This window comes from Crocuta crocuta, unplaced genomic scaffold, assembly GCF_008692635.1.
Source record: "Crocuta crocuta isolate KB4526 unplaced genomic scaffold, BGI_CrCroc_1.0 scaffold44, whole genome shotgun sequence".
Lineage (NCBI taxonomy): Eukaryota > Metazoa > Chordata > Mammalia > Carnivora > Hyaenidae > Crocuta > Crocuta crocuta.
Genome location: NW_027530179.1, coordinates 3,621,002 through 3,639,336, shown reverse-complemented (window position 1 = coordinate 3,639,336; position 18,335 = coordinate 3,621,002). Strand labels below are relative to the sequence as shown.

At 32.1% G+C, this 18,335-nt stretch overlaps 2 protein-coding genes across 6 annotated transcripts in view; one reads left to right on the top strand and one right to left on the bottom strand.

Moving 5' to 3' along the window:
* The window catches only part of SUPT3H (SPT3 homolog, SAGA and STAGA complex component), a 538,181-nt gene that overhangs the window by 435,581 nt on the left and 84,265 nt on the right, over nt 1–18,335 (bottom strand). The gene's annotated exons all lie outside the window — the stretch shown is intronic.
* Nucleotides 6,743–18,335, top strand: part of RUNX2 (RUNX family transcription factor 2) — a 221,333-nt gene continuing 209,740 nt past the window's right edge. The window contains exons 1-2 of one of the 3 annotated variants that reach the window (XM_077764854.1): nt 6,743–6,924; nt 7,125–7,248. In XM_077764854.1, the coding sequence (XP_077620980.1) occupies nt 6,787–6,924; nt 7,125–7,248 (262 nt within the window). In that variant the 5' untranslated portion in view covers nt 6,743–6,786. Of the gene's footprint in view, nt 6,960–7,124; nt 7,249–18,335 lie in introns of all 3 variants that reach the window. The other 2 variants (XM_077764855.1, XM_077764856.1) reach the window with 2 other exon arrangements.

The following is an 18,335-nucleotide window of genomic DNA, read 5'->3' as shown; positions in this document are numbered from 1 at the left end:
TAATTATTAACACTTTGCCACATTTGTTTTATGTATTTACATGTATTTGACTTTACGAAATGAATTCATTATGTACCTCCTTTAAGAATATCTTCCTATATGTGTTATAGCACTATCACACATAATAAATATTCCATAGTATTATCTATATTCAGGCCATTTTCACGTGTCCTCAAGTATCCAGCAAAAGGTTTATAAAGCTATTTTCTAAAAATCTAGCATCCAATCAGGATTCACATCCATGACCAATTCCTGAAAGGCAAGGGCCAAATTTTTCTTTCAATAATCTTTTTGTGTATACTATGCTCTCTCTTGGCTCTTTAAGCCTGTTCTCTGGAGAAGCTGTAGAACACAATTTCCCCAGTACTTCCCAGCCAGAACCATCCAGCAACAAAAGGGGATCATGCTAATAGTGGGCAGGAAACTGAATTTCCAATTATCTTAGTAGATTCTGTTTTCCCTAGGAGAATATCTAGAATGAAACTGTAATCTTAGCTGGTTACAACTTTTAAGTAAGTCTAACCAACATTCAGTGATCAAGTCAAAGTCTTATGGCTAATTACCTGCTAGAACTCAAGAATTTGATATTATCACTAATAATAAGAATGATGAATAATTATCCAAATACATCATTTTATAAAAGACATTTTATAAAAGTTTAAAGAGTGCTCAGACTGAAAAAGCCAGTTTTAGAAAATTAAACATACTCTTTCGTAAATGGATAGTCAATTTTATATATTTACTAAAATGAATAAAGTTTTAATCATAAAGACTGAACAGTTGGCATATTACGCCTACACATTAGAAGTTGACTTGTTTGGCAATTTATTTCGATGCTTTCAAGCTTTTAATAAAGTGTAACACATTTTGAACAATGCTTTATTATATCAATATTATAAAAATGTGTACTTCTGAACAAGAACCACAATTTTTTTCTACTAATATAATAAAGTACATGACTATTTTAACCTTTTCTAATGTATTTAATCTTAAAGTTCAAAGTGGAGCAATTCTTGACTACTAAACTTTCTGGGAAATTGAGATTTCCAATGGGAATACTGTCAAATTTATAAACACAAAAAAATCAGTACTCTAAGTGACTCGTTTTCAATATATTTTCTATACTGTTAATTATGGTTGAGCTCAGAGTACTTTCCAGTGTAAACTGCATGCAAGGCTTCACAAAGTATAGATCTAAATCTACAATCGCCTTCACTGAAACTAATGAAAAATCTATACACAGCAATGAAATTGGCATGCAAATAAAAGAACTGTCAGGACATGTATCCCTAAAAATAAGCCTACAATAACTATTTTAAAGTCTGTGTGTGGTCTCACCCATATATTTTGGCAAGATGCACTTTCTCCAACCGCAGCTAGATTCATCCAAAAGCAGTGGCACTGGAGAGCCTCTGTCTCACCTGTCAAAATTGAAGAACGTTGTTCCAAAGACCACCATGTGTCCATGGAGAGAAGCCACAGCACTACAGCTGTTATTGATAAGCAGTCTCTAAAGGAGAAACGACTTCAAACAATTAAGCAAATCATCCCTAACAGAGCTACAAACAGACAGACAATATACTAATGTTTAGATGAGGAGATGACAAATACCATGGCAGGTATGAAACCATCTCATACACTGGAATAGCAAGAGAAGATCTTTCGTAAGTAACATAAATGTTACAGTCTTTCCAAGTCTCTCTCTGATAAAATTTCTATACATTATCAATTCAAAACCTCTCTTATGTTCCCTTATTAAAATCTCACGAAACCTCCTTCATAAAACCTCAAAATTCATCTAAATTACTACAGTCCTAAATCCATTAAAATTGCTAAAGTCTCACAGCTAAGAGCACAGAAGATTAAGATTTATAAACAGAAACCCTAAGTATTCTGAAATCTCACTTTTTAAAAAGATACCCTAATAACTTTTTCAACCACATTATAAAAGCAGTTTACATTTTTGCTTTAAACTAACCTCCCTACAATAAAGCATATGGCACAATCAGGTAAGCTATAGGCAGGTTAACAAAAATAAAAAGAAACAGCAAGAAAAACAATTACTTTGAGAAGAAATATGCCTTAGTGGACAATTCGAACCCCAACTGAAGCCCCAATTCAAACCCAGCAATAATAAACAGCTTAAAACAAAATGTAAAGAAATACACCTGGCTGCATAAAAAGCTTAAATAATCATGATGAATATCTCATAATTAACTTATTCTTCCTACCAGCTCAGAATATCCTTTAACCCTTTTTAATACTGCAACAACTCAACTGAAAGAGAAAGTGGTATCATCTTGTGCCTTTTTCGTTTAAGTGAAGAGCCAGAAGCTTCTCTTTATTAAGACAGCTTCACCTACAAAGTCCAACAGCACGAAGGCACAGTTACCACAGGGCTCCCATGTACTGTATGATGTCCCACGGTTTCATTTACTATATTCTCCAAGCACAAAGGTTCCAAAGAGATTAGTTTCACTTTTCCCTATATTTAGTACATTGAACTGGTATAGTTGGGGTATTATTTTTCTTTGGTTTTGTCAGTAGCATGTTTGATATAAATTTTATTAAGTGGTAGTATATGTAACATTGCATTGTGGGTAGTAGTTTCCTGCTTTAGCCTAGCCACATCCTCAGCTGTCATATGAGCATATTTCCCATATTTTCTGTAAGTTCGCGCCTTTTTTTCTTCTTAGAAAAATGACAGCATTAGAAGATGAATTGTCCTAATAATCATAAGAAATATGATTTATGTAACTACATTAAACAAGTATGGACCACTCTGTAATTCAAAGAACAACGGGGGGAAAAAGTAATACTCATAATTAAAGTGTTAAAGTCATGTGAAACAGTGTTACAAGTACATTAACATAAACGAAAAAAATTCTTTAAACTATTAAAAAAAAGAAAATCTCTAATCAGATGCCAATACCACGTAACAAACAAGGTGTACCGTATCAGGATATAACAATGATTTGCCTTGAATGTTAGAGGCTTCAAGCCTACCAGGTTTTCATTAGTGAGGATTAATGTCAGTATCCCCTACTAGAACCTTAAAGAAACTACTCTGAGACTTTATAGAAATGCCAAAACAGAGAAAGAGAAACCAAAAAATAGCCTGGAGGAGAGAGGGAGGAAAGAAGGGTGAAAGAGGGAAAAAGTAAGGGGAGAAAAGGGGACAAGAGGGAGAGACAAAGTTTAAGATCTTCTCTCTTGGCATCCAATTTCTACATAACCTCACATTTAGACAGACAGCTGCTACTACTAACCAAATGAAGTTGTTCAAACAATTATGGACATGGTGGTGCTTTGGGTTTTTATATAATTTAATTAAGACAAACTCAGGCGGAAAAAAAAAAACAGAAAAAACACTCTCGTTACAAAAAGTACCGCAAATAACACCCTGTACAAACACACAAAACCATACATGTGCATGCAGTTGTATACATGAACATATACCCCATTAAAATAAAGTGGAATTAACCTCTCATAACCATAATTTAAAACATTAGTAAAATTATACATATCTTACTAATATAAAAAATTTTCAAATTAATATAAGACCCAATAAATGTTATATAAGGCTAAACAGTTATACATCAAATCCAAAATAATTGTCAAAAAATACCAAGTTGAAACAAGAGATTAAGAAAGTTCCTTTTACTAAAACCACACAATCAGGAAGAGCATTTTAAGCCAAATCAGGATTTCTACAATTTATAAAATTCCTACATCAAACCATTTGCTCCTATTGTTTTCAATTAAAAGAAAAATAGAAGACTAGCAAATGGAAGTATAAAACAACTTTAAAAAAAAACAGAAATGAGTACAACATTGATACTGATAATATTACCGTATTCAACTAGGATCATTAGTTCAGAAAATAAAAAATAATTCAAGGGGTAACAATAAAGATATATGTAGCATTTAAAACACTTTTTAGTATATAAAATAAAAAGTTCAACCAAAGTTGACATATTTATTAAATACAAAGTAATGGGGAAGCAAGAGAATTGCTTTACTTTTCATTTCTGTGGCATTAAAGTACGTAATTTATACAGCCAACCTAAACTTGTTACTTACTTCAACATAGCAAATACTAACATAACCCCCAAAAAGGATGAAGTTTTGAGGGTCTATGGTTTCCATCTCTAATTTTAAGCACTGTATAAGTCTATAATCAAGAGCTTTATTTGCAGTCACTTTTCTGAGTCAGTCTCTTCTTCACAGGTAAATTTCTAATGAAACGAACTATCAATTATCAAACGTGTGCCAGTTATCACTGTTGTTTTAAAATTTTTACCACAAAGTAATTTTTGGTGCAAAGAGGATGTATTTTCAATTTAGAAAAAAAAATATGTATGGATGATGAATACATACAAACTTTAAAGCACATGACTTCCCTTTCTCCTGCCAGAATTTGATGGGTCTCACAGGAAAAGGACATAATCAACAATATCTACGAAACTCTCACGAAGTAAGAGTAATCACCCTGACCAAAAAATTATGTGCAGGAGAGTTACCTGCAAAAAGATAACAGGCAGTTAATAGACACACAGATGTAAATATTACTCAAATACATATTGGTGCATTTGGAGGGCCAAAGTATGCTTAATTTAAAAAGAAAAAAACTGTTGTAAGGGGCAAATATTTAGCAAAGAGTTGGGGCCATGAGCTGTCAAAGAATTCTTCTGCAGAAATGAAAACTTCATTAAAGAACAAGTGTTTACTTACCACACTACAACAGCTACCTAAATTTTTTCAGTTACCTCATTCTGCTATTATACATATATATGGTACTATGTACAAATCCCTCCTTTATCTTACTCTTGAAATTAATTCAAAATATAGATCACACTGGTACACCTTATCTATGAAAGAGAATAACTGAATAACTTGCATGTTAAATCAAAGGTTTTACTTTTCAATGGGAAGCCTGTTTACACACACCGTGAGGCATAATAAATCTATATTTAAAATAAGACACTAAAATGTGTTTTTGGTTTTCTAAAACTGAAAGTTTATTATGAGAAAGTTCTGGACATCTGAATAATAAAGGATTAAAGTCATGCTCATGTCTTCCCAGTATATTCTGGGCAAATGAATTTTTGATAAAGAAATTTATGAATGTGTTTGGAATATTTATCTAATAAAAACCAAAAGCATATAATAAACTGTGCTAGGAAGATCATAAGCAAGAGTATTTTGGCTGTAACACCTCCTTGGTGTTTTCCAGCCCTAACCCCGTTATAAACCCCAAATAATGTTTTGTACTTCGCTGTCTCCGCCCACCCTCCCAGCCATTTACTTCACGCCACTCCTAGTTACTATCACANGAAAAAAAAAAAAAAAAAAAAAAAAAAAAAGCCTAGAAAATTGGTCTTTTCGGCTTTATAATTTTTGTTGAAAAATAGCCCATCGCTCCCAACTGATGAAAACAGGAAGCTCTATTCATAAATATGAAATTCTCTGCCTATGATATATAATCATCCTAATAAGAAAATGAGTTCTATACATACATGTCCAAAGGGGCAAAAAAGGAGATAGTTTCCCAAAGATGTTTCCAATTTTCTTCTGAATCAGAATTAGCAAATCGAGACGACTAACATACTCTGTCTGTGTGCATTATTCCTTACTACACACAGCATTTTGTAATTTATTTCAAAGCTTCCATTATAAACAAAAAATACAGCTTCTGTTAACCCACTCCATTCTGAGTTTATAAAGTCAATAGCATTGAACAATCTAAGTTACAACACAAGAATTTTACTTTACAGATGTACATATAAGATTTGCCATCAAAGACTCTGTTAAAGTTAACATCCAAATAAACTATCCAAAGACTTATATAAAATGAATGTTTCTTTGAAAAATAAAAATTGCAAGCATAAAAAAAAAAACTAAGATTCATCCAATAAAGTACGTTACAATTACTGCCATTCATTTTTATAAGATTCTCAAACTGGTCATGAGATAAAGGTATACATAATACAAAAGATACTAATTACATTTAAACTTTACTGTAGGAGCCGGCATCTCATATTGATCCTACATTAACCAGAGAGACATGATTTAGTATTTGTAAAGGAATCTCAAGACTAACACTTTCATGACAGCCAATTACAGTCAAGCCCAGCAAGCAGTTTGCAACCAGACCTTAAGAAAGGTAAACTTTTTTACAATGAGTTACAGATTCACAAGTTTAAAAAGACAAGAAAAAGAAAAACAGAAGGACTCCAATCACCCAGCAAATATGAAGCAGACCCCAGAATGTGATACAATCCAAAGATGTAAATTATTGTAAATCATCACTGTTGTTCAGAATTTCACACAGCCTCTTGAGCCAATTTTGTTCTTTTCCACAGACACAATAATGAACGAAATAAAAGGAGGCAAGAAAGAAAAAGGAAAAATAAGTGGGGGTAGGGGAACAGAAAGGAAAACCTTAACTGCAGAGTTCTGTTCTACAAATGCTTAACCTTACAGGAGTTTGGGCTCCTTCAGCATTTGTATTCTATCCAAATCCTCATGAGTCACAAAAATTAAAAAGCTATATCCTTCTGGATGCCAGGAAGGGCCTTACCACAAGCCTTTTGTCAGAGAGAGAGAGGGAGACAGTGAGAGAGAGAGAGAGAGAGCAAGAGCAAGGGGGAAAAGCCACAGTGGTAGGCAGTCCCACTTTACTGGGAGTACTGTGAGGTCACAAACCACATGATTCTGTCTCTCCAGTAATAGTGCTTGCAAAAAAAAGGAGTTTTAAAGCTTTTGCTTTTTTGGATTGTGTGAATGCTTCATTCGCCTCACAAACAACCACAGAACCACAAGTGCGGTGCAAACTTTCTCCAGGAGGACAGCAAGAAGTCTCTGGTTTTTAAATGGTTAATCTCCGCAGGTCACTACCAGCCACCGAGACCAACAGAGTCAGTGAGTGCTCTCTAACCACAGTCTATGCAGTAATAGTAGGTCCTTCAAATATTTGCTCATTCTCTTTTTGTTTTGTTTCCTTGCTTTTCACATGTTACCAGCTACATAATTTCTTGACAGAAAAAAATAAATATAAAGTCTATGTACTCCAGGCATACTGTAAAACTAAAACAAGGTTTGGGTATGGTTTGTATTTTCAGTTTAAGGCTGCAAGCAGAATTTACAACAGAGGGTACAAGTTCTGTCTGAAAAAAAAAGGAGGGACTATGGCATCAAACAGCCTCTTCAGCACAGTGACACCATGTCAGCAAAACTTCTTTTGGGGTAAGTGTTATTGTATTTTAAAATCCTGTAAGAGATGAACCTGTTAAACAAAAAGGTATGTTTCTTGGATAAACTGCTAGCTTTTCCGGGTAACGTATTATATTGAAGATTATGATAATAATGTTATTTTGCTGCACTAAAAAATGAAAAAATGAAATTGCTGTACATATTTGCATTTGGCATCTGTAACTTATCTACTTCTCGAAGGAATGACTTGAAATAGAAAAAATTACATTATCTGGCATTAGTCAAAATGTTTTCTAGAGTTGTAGAAATGAGGTAGTTAAAACCAGTAAAAGAAAGCTTAATCTTCTCATTAACCCTGAGTGAAATACAATGGAACGCTAAATTAATCAAAGTGTTATGAAGTATTCACCCTGGCAGCTCCCAATATTTGAGCAAACTTCAAAAAGGAAGCAATTTTACAAAATAACAGACCACAGAATTATCTCGACATTATGCTCTACCATTATGCTCCACTGCAGAAATAAACCTGCAGTACAGTTAACATTTTAACCAGCTCCACTAAAAGAAATCTATTTGTAAACTTACTCTGTAGTGTAAGATAGGTGCCCAAGTTTGTTCCTAAACAACTCCGTATAATTGAAGCAGATATTCCTATATAAAATTATAAGCATGTAATAGCCATATTAAAAAGATCTTTATAGTTACCCAGGACATCCAGGATATTAAACAGTTCACAGAAGCCTTTAAAAACGTCCATGCCATTATATTTTTCTATGTAATTTTAATTTTACATCTACACACCATTATCCATATGGAAAACTTGTTATAAACACACGGCAAGCACTGAAATGTCTGGGATTCTTTTAATCATATTCTTGGACCTACCAAAATGAATACCATTTAGTCTCATGAAAAATAAAACTCTGTAAGGATACCCTGCATGATTTTAAAAAGCCATACCTATTAAATCATGCTGAACTTTAAAAGAAAACAGGCATAATATAGTCCCTTAATATTCTATTTCAAATTAATGCTGATACACAAAAGTAAACTACAACATTCATCAGCTGACAGTATTAGAGTAAAATATCTAAACACTTACAAGATTTTCTTTATGATGTCCAGCATTTTCCAACTACAAGGCAAGTTTACAAAATTGTCTTTTATCTGTTAAAATAAATCCTTTTGCTCTGTATACCTGTATTAACTTTGCTTTATAACTTACAACTAATGATTGGAGTTTCCTTTACTCCTCCTACTTCACACATTTTAACTGGCTACCAGAAGTTCAGTCTTAGTTTAGGCCAAAGAGAAATAATTAAACCTGAAAGAGAAAAAAGGTTTCTCTTAAAAAGGTAAGGAAACGCAGTTTGTATTTTACAAAAAAAAAAAGTAAAATTGCTGTAGGGACTCCCTCAATAGTTGGAAGTGGGCCCCCTCAGTTACGACACATACAATACAATAATCGCGGATTATTTTTGTGAAATGTAATGGTAGGTAATAAACGTTAATCCAAGGATTTCTGCATTTAGGAAGCATAACGTACACACAACTAGGCTGCCTTACAGCCCCCGTTATAATCACAGCTTACCCATGGTAATTTTTGCTGTTCTTTCACCAGAGATAAGGGAAAAAAATGGTTAAAACTATTGTTATAGGACGAATAACTTGAAACAGGCTCTCAAGCAGTTAACTTATTCTTTCACAATATTACTGTTCGAAAACCAATACATTTTTCTAACCAGATGGGGAACAGCACAAGTTTCAAGGGCCACTTGAGCATTAGAAACAAAGACATTAATACTGTCACAAATAGTATGTTAAAACGCTCTTTATCCTACCACGCAAGGGCTCTCCTATTTCTGTGACATCCTTCATAGCTATCTCTACAGTAAAAATTTCAAAACCTGACCAAGTTTCTAAACCAGGCATAATAGTGAACTAAACAGATAAAGATCATTTATCGCATGTCATATATTTTTAGACATCGTAACTAATTCTTTCACTTCTAGAGGGTGGAATTTGGCCTCTCCCACCCCCAAATAGTACTTTAGCACCCGGAGGACAATTTAAGACGAACCCACTACACCACACTAATGATAGGTGTGTAGCGAACATTATCTATAGGCTGTCATCACACAGCAAACATTTCCCCCATCCCATCATCTATCTGAAGTCTAAAACCCCACTTCAGACCTTAAATTCTTATAAATGATTATCACAACAGCCTAATGAAAAGTCAAAAGTATGTGCTCCAGTTTTGCAAAATAATTTTTTACAAGTTTAGGCGTTTCCTAGGTGAGGGACAAAACACACACTGACCAATTACCTCACCTCAAGTAAGAGTGAAGTGTGTGCGTGCGTGCGTGCGTGTGTGTGTGAGGGTGTGTGTGTCTGTGTGTGACAGAGACAGAAAGAGCTTCCTTGCTCTCTCAGCATACCATTTACCTTGAATTAAACAAGAATTTTCCATCTGCATTTTTCAAAATTTTCCAAAAGCCCATTACTTATCATAAAGTCTCTTGAAAATGATAGATCTGACTCATGGAATGTCTCACAATTAAGAACTTACTTATGACAATACATCAGCTAACTGATTAAATTTCCACATAAAACCTTTGTAATTGATCACAGTGACTAAACCTGATGTGTAAACACTGATTTCCAAAGTAACAGTTGTAGTCTATATCAATAACTTTATAGTTTCAAGATTTACTAATGTCAAAGTGGTATGACTTGCTTCTAAAATAAGACAGCTAACTTCTAAAATCCAGGGAGACAATTTAAAAAATCAAGAACATACACAGAAGACAACTCTAACATATATTAAAAGTTAAAACTGTCAATGCAATTCCCAAAGGTTCATAATATAAATTACATACAATTATAATAACCCTAATTTTATATAAAAAACAAAGATTTCACTTAAATTTTTTTAAACATTTTAAAATGCAAAGGAGTCAAAAGAAATCACAGAGAAATACTTTGTTAGCCTGTATGAACCTCCCAATGGTCTCCAAATCACAAAGAAGGCATGAAATATACATGATAACATTATGATACATTTTAGTTATTTTACAAGAACAAAAAATTAATCTGTTCAATTACACCCTTCAAACTAATCACTGATAGATTGACTTGTTTAAATCAGTCATGCTAAAGTTAAATTCAGTAAGATAGAAATGTTCCAGTTTGTTAAAAGAACACTGAAATATTTGATGGTTAAATAAACTGCAGAGGGAGGAAAAAACTAACTCATTGAAGGCACTAAGATTTTATCAAACACACAGAATTAATCTTTATTGAATAGAACCATTCACAAATCAAAACTCACTGTACTTCAATACTTTCAAGCAGCGCTAATCAATTACAAACCTTTTCTAGTGCTTCAAAACTCATGTGCTTTCAATTTTATACACTGGTGGTCTTCAAGTACTGTATTGGGGCTGAGTTAAGACATTCTGTATCACAACTTTTTTTCAACAAATATCCATCTAGAGGGCTTTTTTCTCCCCCTCTCTAGAGCTGCTCACATGAAAACTGTGGTAATATTTTTATACTGTACTTCTTTGTTGAAGCTAAAGGTTAGGGGTTACCTAAATACCTCAACTGTATATACAAAAAAGGGAAAAGGTAAGTATTCATATAAAAAAATCCAATGGGACTGGATTATTTATTTTTGCATTTCCTATGATTAATGATGCACCCGTACCTACTTGAAAACTGATGGCAAAACAGGGTAACATCTCAAATTCCTCTCCAAAGCGTACCAATTTCAACCTTCCATGCTGCCCTAACCCTTGTTCCAGGAGACTAAAATGTGACAACTCTAATAGTGAGGTCATGCAAAAGCTCCTCAAAAGCATTAAGATCACAAATGCTATTACCTAATAAAAGGTTTCAGAGATATTTTTACATAGAGGGGTCACCGGAACAGTCTACCTCTACAGTGTCTCTTTAAAAAATATTACACATATGGTCAAATCGACAAATTAATTTTAATATGAAAAAATCTTTCCTGCAAATAAAATCGTAAATGTGACAAAAGAGTAACCATTTTTTCTAGTCATTTACCATTTAAGACTTATCATTAAATAAGTACTAATAAAACCAATGCTAATTTAGGCAGAGATATCCTACTAGGTTACCTGCATGCATTTTTTTTCTCCTATACCAATGAATTCCACTGAAGATGACATTCTACCAAAAAGTTTTTTAAAAAATTTAAAACTGTCATTGAACTCCAATAATAAGGGTAACAATAAACCCCAATGGTATTTTCTAAAGAGGAAAACAGTCTAAGCTGTCTCAAGTATAAGGAGAGTCTTCATGAAATCTAAAATGTTTACTATTTTAAAACAAATATTTAGAAAAGGAAGTCTCACATAATGAAAATACACACCTTACTACAATATACTGCCATTTCAGAGACTATGGAATTCAGTGGATATGTATTCTGATTAATGTGTTACAATTCTAAACAATAATGGGGAAATTCTATACCTTATTCAAAGGGAGTTTCCTTACAATTTTCACCACCGTTGACCACAAGCTTTTGTCCTTTTAACAGCAAACATATAAAACAGTCTATACGTTCCCACGTAACTTTTTAAAGATCGGTAGAGAAACTGAGATTAGATGTTCTTTTATTACATTGTATGTAATATCTTCATCTTACGATGAATTCTTGGAATTTTCTCTCCTTTATACTATTTTTTAAGAACAAAGGATTCAAGGTTTGGAACTACTAATGTTAGATGGATGTAAGTTACACCATATCAAACATTTCATGTGCTTACTACTGTTATTATTGAACAGGATGTTAACTCTAAAGCATTTTTCTCATAAATATGCTTGCTTCAACTAGTAAATAAAAACTCCATCATTTACCATGATATATAAAAGAATTTCCAGATAAAGTTAGCTGTAGAATTACGAGTCCTTTAAAGGCTAATTTATACATAAGCATTTAATACTTGCAGTGAAAAAAAATTCATTGATATATCTCCCCAAAATACCTTATATTCTTGTTACTATTCATAAATTCAACATCAAATACATATTCTAGGACCAAAAATCATACCAAATGTGACTTTGGTTCTAATTAAAAAGAGGATAAATGTTAGTTTACTTGATTAATTGGTTTTGATTTCTTAAATTAACTGCCCATAAGGAATTCTGACCATACTGACATATTAAATGAATGCAATTTTTAATAATGTTTAAGATACCTTAAAATTATATTGATGTCAGAAAATTTACCAAGTTAACATTATTCTCAAACATGTATCTACGATTACTGTCACAATCAGCTTAAATTGTCTGTTATCTGCAATATTTCTACTGCCATCCCTTAAGAAATAACACGTGAGTAACATTAGAGAAGTGACATTCTTAACAAGGTACAGCTAAATATCCTGGACAAGGCAAATAATTCTGACCACAATATCAAATAAATGAATTTTATTTTACTTTTCATTTAACCTGGCTTTTTAAATTTTTTTACATCAATAGGGGCTACTAAAATCATTATGCCATCAAGTACAATTACATAAAACACTAAGTTTAAAACTCAAAAATTTATGCATTTATAGGTTGCTCTAAAATTTATATGAACCATCAGTGTGCCAAACCATTGTTTACAAATTCCTTATAGGCAGATGTCTTACAACTAAACCCATTTTGTAATTCAGTATAAGCAAAAAAAATGATAATAATAATAATAATAAAGGAAAAATGCTAGCAAAATCACAATTAACATCACCAATAAGGTTTGAAAAACATACGCACAGTCTCTTTGAAAAATTCGAATAATGATGCTGTGGTATTCCACAGAACTTTATATGAAGACAGACATATTTTTATACAGAAACAAAATATATGCCACATAAATGTAACTTAAATCTCTTTCAACTATCAATCCGCTCAAAATTTTAGTACATCGTATATGCATTTGCAAGTGCACAAAAATACAAACACTTAAGTGACTACAGAGCTTAAGATAATGATTGTAAACAAGGAAAAAAACTGTAAATTACTTAACTGAGGTACTGTTAGTAGTTTTTTGTAAGAGATAACCAATTACTTTTTACATGTATACTAACAAAGAAATGTCAAACTGTAAAACCATTAACAGTCATCAAGCATCTACTGGGAAATTCAAAATAAAAATAATCAAAAACTATGCTTGTAAAACCTAAGGACATTATTTTCCAGTCATAAACTTAAAATAGTTAAACACTGATTATAAGGTGAATTACTACAGTTCACAAAGGTAAATATGAATGTAACTAATCTGCTAATAGATATATTGATTGACACTCTCTCAAAGAACAACTCTGGCTTAGAACGAAATAAGTAAACTATTTTCTATATATTTACTCAGTGCCTATAACCTAGGTAAACAATTTAAATTAGGCATCGTGATTTACAATTTGCTTCTTTTGTTTCAGCAGTAATAGTTCTATTTTTAAATATCTCTACCGAACTTTTCAATTTAAACTTCAAACTTCCAGGATAATCTTTAAGTGAAAAGCTATCATTATTTCTATCAAATGATTAAAAATTACTTTAATGAATCTAAGCAAAGACTATTCACTATGAAGCTGCAATGGTAGTAAGTGCTATATTCTATAATTAATATTTTAATCCACTGGTTTTACTGTATTGGTGACATGTGGTCCTAGAAAACAGACATATAGGTATCCAAAAGATAGAGGGCACAGATTCCCTTTAATCAATAATTTTATTATAAGATTTTTTGTAAACATAACTCAAAGATAACCGATTTTTTAAGAATTATTTCATAAAATTCTATCACATTACAGAAATCTGCAATATTACATATTATATACAGTATTTTGCTATATTATATTCAATATAGAAAGAAAACGTTTTATGTTAATAATCTATATTCTATCAATCAGTATATGTTTTCCATAACATGAATAGCTGTAAAAGTATATAAACATTTCACACTAAGAACTTTATCACCCAATTCAAAATACTACAACATTAAAAGAAATTTCCAAGAGAAAACTTCCATTAAGACAATAACATCTTAGTACTGGGCAAGCTAATTGGTTATAAAAGGTAATCTAGTAAGATGAATTTTTATTAATTAATTACTCATGAAATTTTTAAATCTTTCAAAGTAATTCAATTATTGACAAAATGCAGAAAAAAATCTACTGTTCCTTCAAATAGAGTTCAATGCAAAAATGAAAATATTTAAGATACTCCATAAAGCAGATAGTACTTACACAATGTACTACAGTACCTTTGTAAAGCAACATAGATACAAAATTCAATGTAATCCAAACCTTTGATCATTAATCCAACCTCCTCTCCATAATAGTCTTCTTTTTCATATTATTAAAACCTAACTTCACACAGAATTCTTTACATTCCGCAAGTTGTTAACACTAAACACACATAGTATGTTCTCTCTCTCTCTCTCTCTCTCTGTCTCTCCACTCCCAACTCTTGCCTCCCTTCCTGTCTCTGTCTTTCAGTACTTTTATCTTAGGAGGAAAATTAATAAGATTGTCAAAGCTTTTTGCCACTAGTGTCCATCTAGTTTTAAAAACATCATTATCTAAGCTAGATAAGGACAAGTGGCATTGTCAGAGGAGCACCATTCTTGATTTAGTCATAAAGATTTAACAATGCATTTCCTTTATAACATGCATAAGTATATTGCAGAATATTTTAGAGTACCAATAAGACCAGAGAAAACATATAAAGAGATTTTTTTTTTAATTACCATTCACAAAGATCCAGAAAGAAAATGGAGCCATATGCTGTTTAGGCTTTTTAAAATTTTCATAAGTATTCTTATTTTTAAAAATATGATGATAAAATCAAAATCTATCAAGAAACACTTTAATAACTTTTTTATAAGAGTAAAATATCTGGCTTAAATTGACAAATTAATTACTAAATAGTTAAACCACTATATTCTGATACATTTATATATATAAAAAATTTTACTGAGACATGTTCAAACCATTTTCTTGGTTGTGAAATAAAATGTGCTCCAACAAATAACATGACAAAATATTTTTCATTAGGTATTTATTCACAAAATAATTATATATTACATGTAGAAAATGATAAGAAGAAATTTTCTATAATGACACTACATTAATATATGTAACTCAAATTTGCCACCTTGATTTAAACCTTAACCAGCCAAATACATGATCAATTCATTGAGGTCCCGTTATCCAAAAAAATCCAATACCACAATGCTGTTTTAAAGGAGATTTTTTAAAAAATTATCGTATTATAAGCTGACAAAGGTATTTTTTGAAAGTAGCTGTGCAAATAATGTGATCTGAAAACTTACATATAATCTTAAACAAACTTACATATTCAAACATACAAAATGAACAAGAAAACAGCAAACAGATGCATGAAATAAAACTCTATCTAGCAACGATACCACACTAAAAAGCCAACCCTAAACACAAGAGAAATACATATGCTTCTTAAAATATATGCTTAAATTTAATGCTTTTAAATACATGCTTGCCTTTTGAACGGCTCAAATGAATAGATAAAATCCCAGTGACTACATAGCTTTCTTCTAAACTGGCAAAAAAAAAACAAAAAAAACAAAAAACAAAAAAAATCCCATCTATTTCCTCATTTTCTGGTTATATTGTGCGATACTTCTTTAATAGTAAGACTACCACTTATTCTAAACTGGCTGGAAAGGCTTGCCCACTGCATTTTCCCTGTACGTACCTCTTCCTTATCAATTATGATGTTTCTTCAGCATTCGGAAGAAAAAAATAAAAAGCTTCAAAACTTTGAGTTTAAAACCCATCATTAAATCAATATACACAGGGCTACTTTAAAAAATATTCATTTCTTGAAGGCCAGAAAAATGTTACTTTTTTTAAGCTGATGCATCTACACATAGAAAGCAACTTTTAGTAAGTTCTTTTGCTACGCCATAATGATCTGCTCCAGGAACTCAGGGGTACCTAAAACAACGGACTACCTGTTCTCGCCATGCTTAGGAATGTGTCCAAATCATTTTTATTGATTTAACCTTTATAGGAATGCTACATATCCTCAGAGCAAAAACATTTTGAATGTATTTATAATATGACACACTTCTGAGAAGCCATGAAAAAGAAAGCTAAAAACAAATCTAGATACTCCTCCACCCTTGGTTGTTATGGGTGTTTACTTTTTTCAAACACTATCAGCAGACCTAAATATTAAATAATGCTATTTAGGGAAACTTACTTTGGCACCACTGTAAGTAGAAATAAAAATTTATTTTGGAAAAAAGGCACATTTCAATAAATTCTAACTTTTAAGAAATAAAACGTCTGCCTTGACAATGATGTCACATCTACAAATTTTAACAGGCTCTAAATACTCACTTTCATATTCTAGTTACACATTAATCATGGAGCCTACAAACATATCAAACTTAGAGAATTCGGTCCTTATTGAATAAACTAAGTTGTACTCTAGTTTACCTTCTGAGAGTTTACAGAGAAAGTTCTGTGTTACCTATCTCTCTAGCTTTCTACAAGTGGTACTTTATTAATGGCTTCAGCAGCTAATGCCTGCATTAGTCATGTTTGCCAAATAATAATTCACAATATTATGCTTCCTCACATTATGGTTCATCATTCGTTAACTTGAACCTCACCTCTAAAGGAGTTATACTTTCACTGCAAACTGTTCTCTCAAAAAGGCAAACAACTTTTGAGCATTTCCAGATGTAGCATTCAAAAAAAAAAAAAGAAAGAAAAATCATAGACAAATTCTCAAAGAATTCTAAAATTATTAATAAAAATGTAGTAAAACTGGAGTCACTACTTATTACTTCTATCATGGCCATAAGTTTAAGAGCTGAATGTACTATATACAAATTAAGAAACTCTTGACAGATTTTAGGTAGCCGCCAGTAGATAAAACAACCAAACACATTTCAGTGTGAGACAAGATTCTACTGAACTGGAATTTCTGAAGTTCTGAAAATTACTGAACAGTCAAGAATAAAGGATAATGTTATCTTTTTCAAATGGTTAACTTTTTTTCTGGGTAATATATATTTGGGTTTGGCTACATTACTTTCATTCTGTCATTAATTTTTTATAAAACATCCAAGCATGCATGTGATTATGCTAAACCAAAATTAAAATCATTTATATGCAGCCTACTCTCTGAAGCAGGGCTGGGACTACAGTGAGGCAAGCAGGCATCTAGGGCACAACGTTTAAGGAGGTCCTTATTTGTACGCAACCCAGAAAGTGAGTGCCTTCTTAAATGGTGAGCCCTAGGCTCTTTGCTTGCCTCACCCCAAGGCCCAGGTCCTGCTAAGGGCACACTACTATCAACCATTTCATGAGACCTACTCAAAGCAAGATATCATAAAACATAGAAATATGGTAATATAAGAATAAAATTAAAAATAACAATATGTGTATGTTTAATGGCCTATCTGATTTATATTTTTCTTTAAAAAAAGAACCCATTTGGACATAAATGTAAATAAATATTTAAAAAAAACAATCATTATAATGAGTAATCTAAGTTCAGAGATGGCACAAATAGTTGATAAATTTTGTTAAAAGGAGACTTTTATTTGCCATATATCTCATATCTTGCAAAGTAAACTCAGTGGCCTTATTAACTCAACCATAATGTGTTAAAAAAAAATAAAAATAAAAAAGGACTGAGCAAATATGTTCCATTAAAGGGCTCACAGGGCTACACAGGGTTTGTTACAGCCCAGATCAAAAATCACCTGAGGAATATGCCTTGAGGAGGAAGAGGAGACGAAAGGGGCTTGGTAATTTTTTTAAAGAAAGCTCTACAAGGAAATTAGCCACATTTGGGGACCAAGAGCAAGCCAACTTTTAATACGGCCAGAAATTAGCGAAGACAAGATGTATATACAAAATATATACATTTCCAAATTGTTTCCCCCTAAACATTTGCGAAGCTTATTCACCAGAATGAAAACATTAAAATTTGAATCTGTTACTTTCTACATCTAGTAGAGGTGTTAGACAATGATATGTCCAACAAGTAATACTAATAAGAAAAAGGTCAGAAGCATAGATAATTCAATAAGAGGAATACAGACA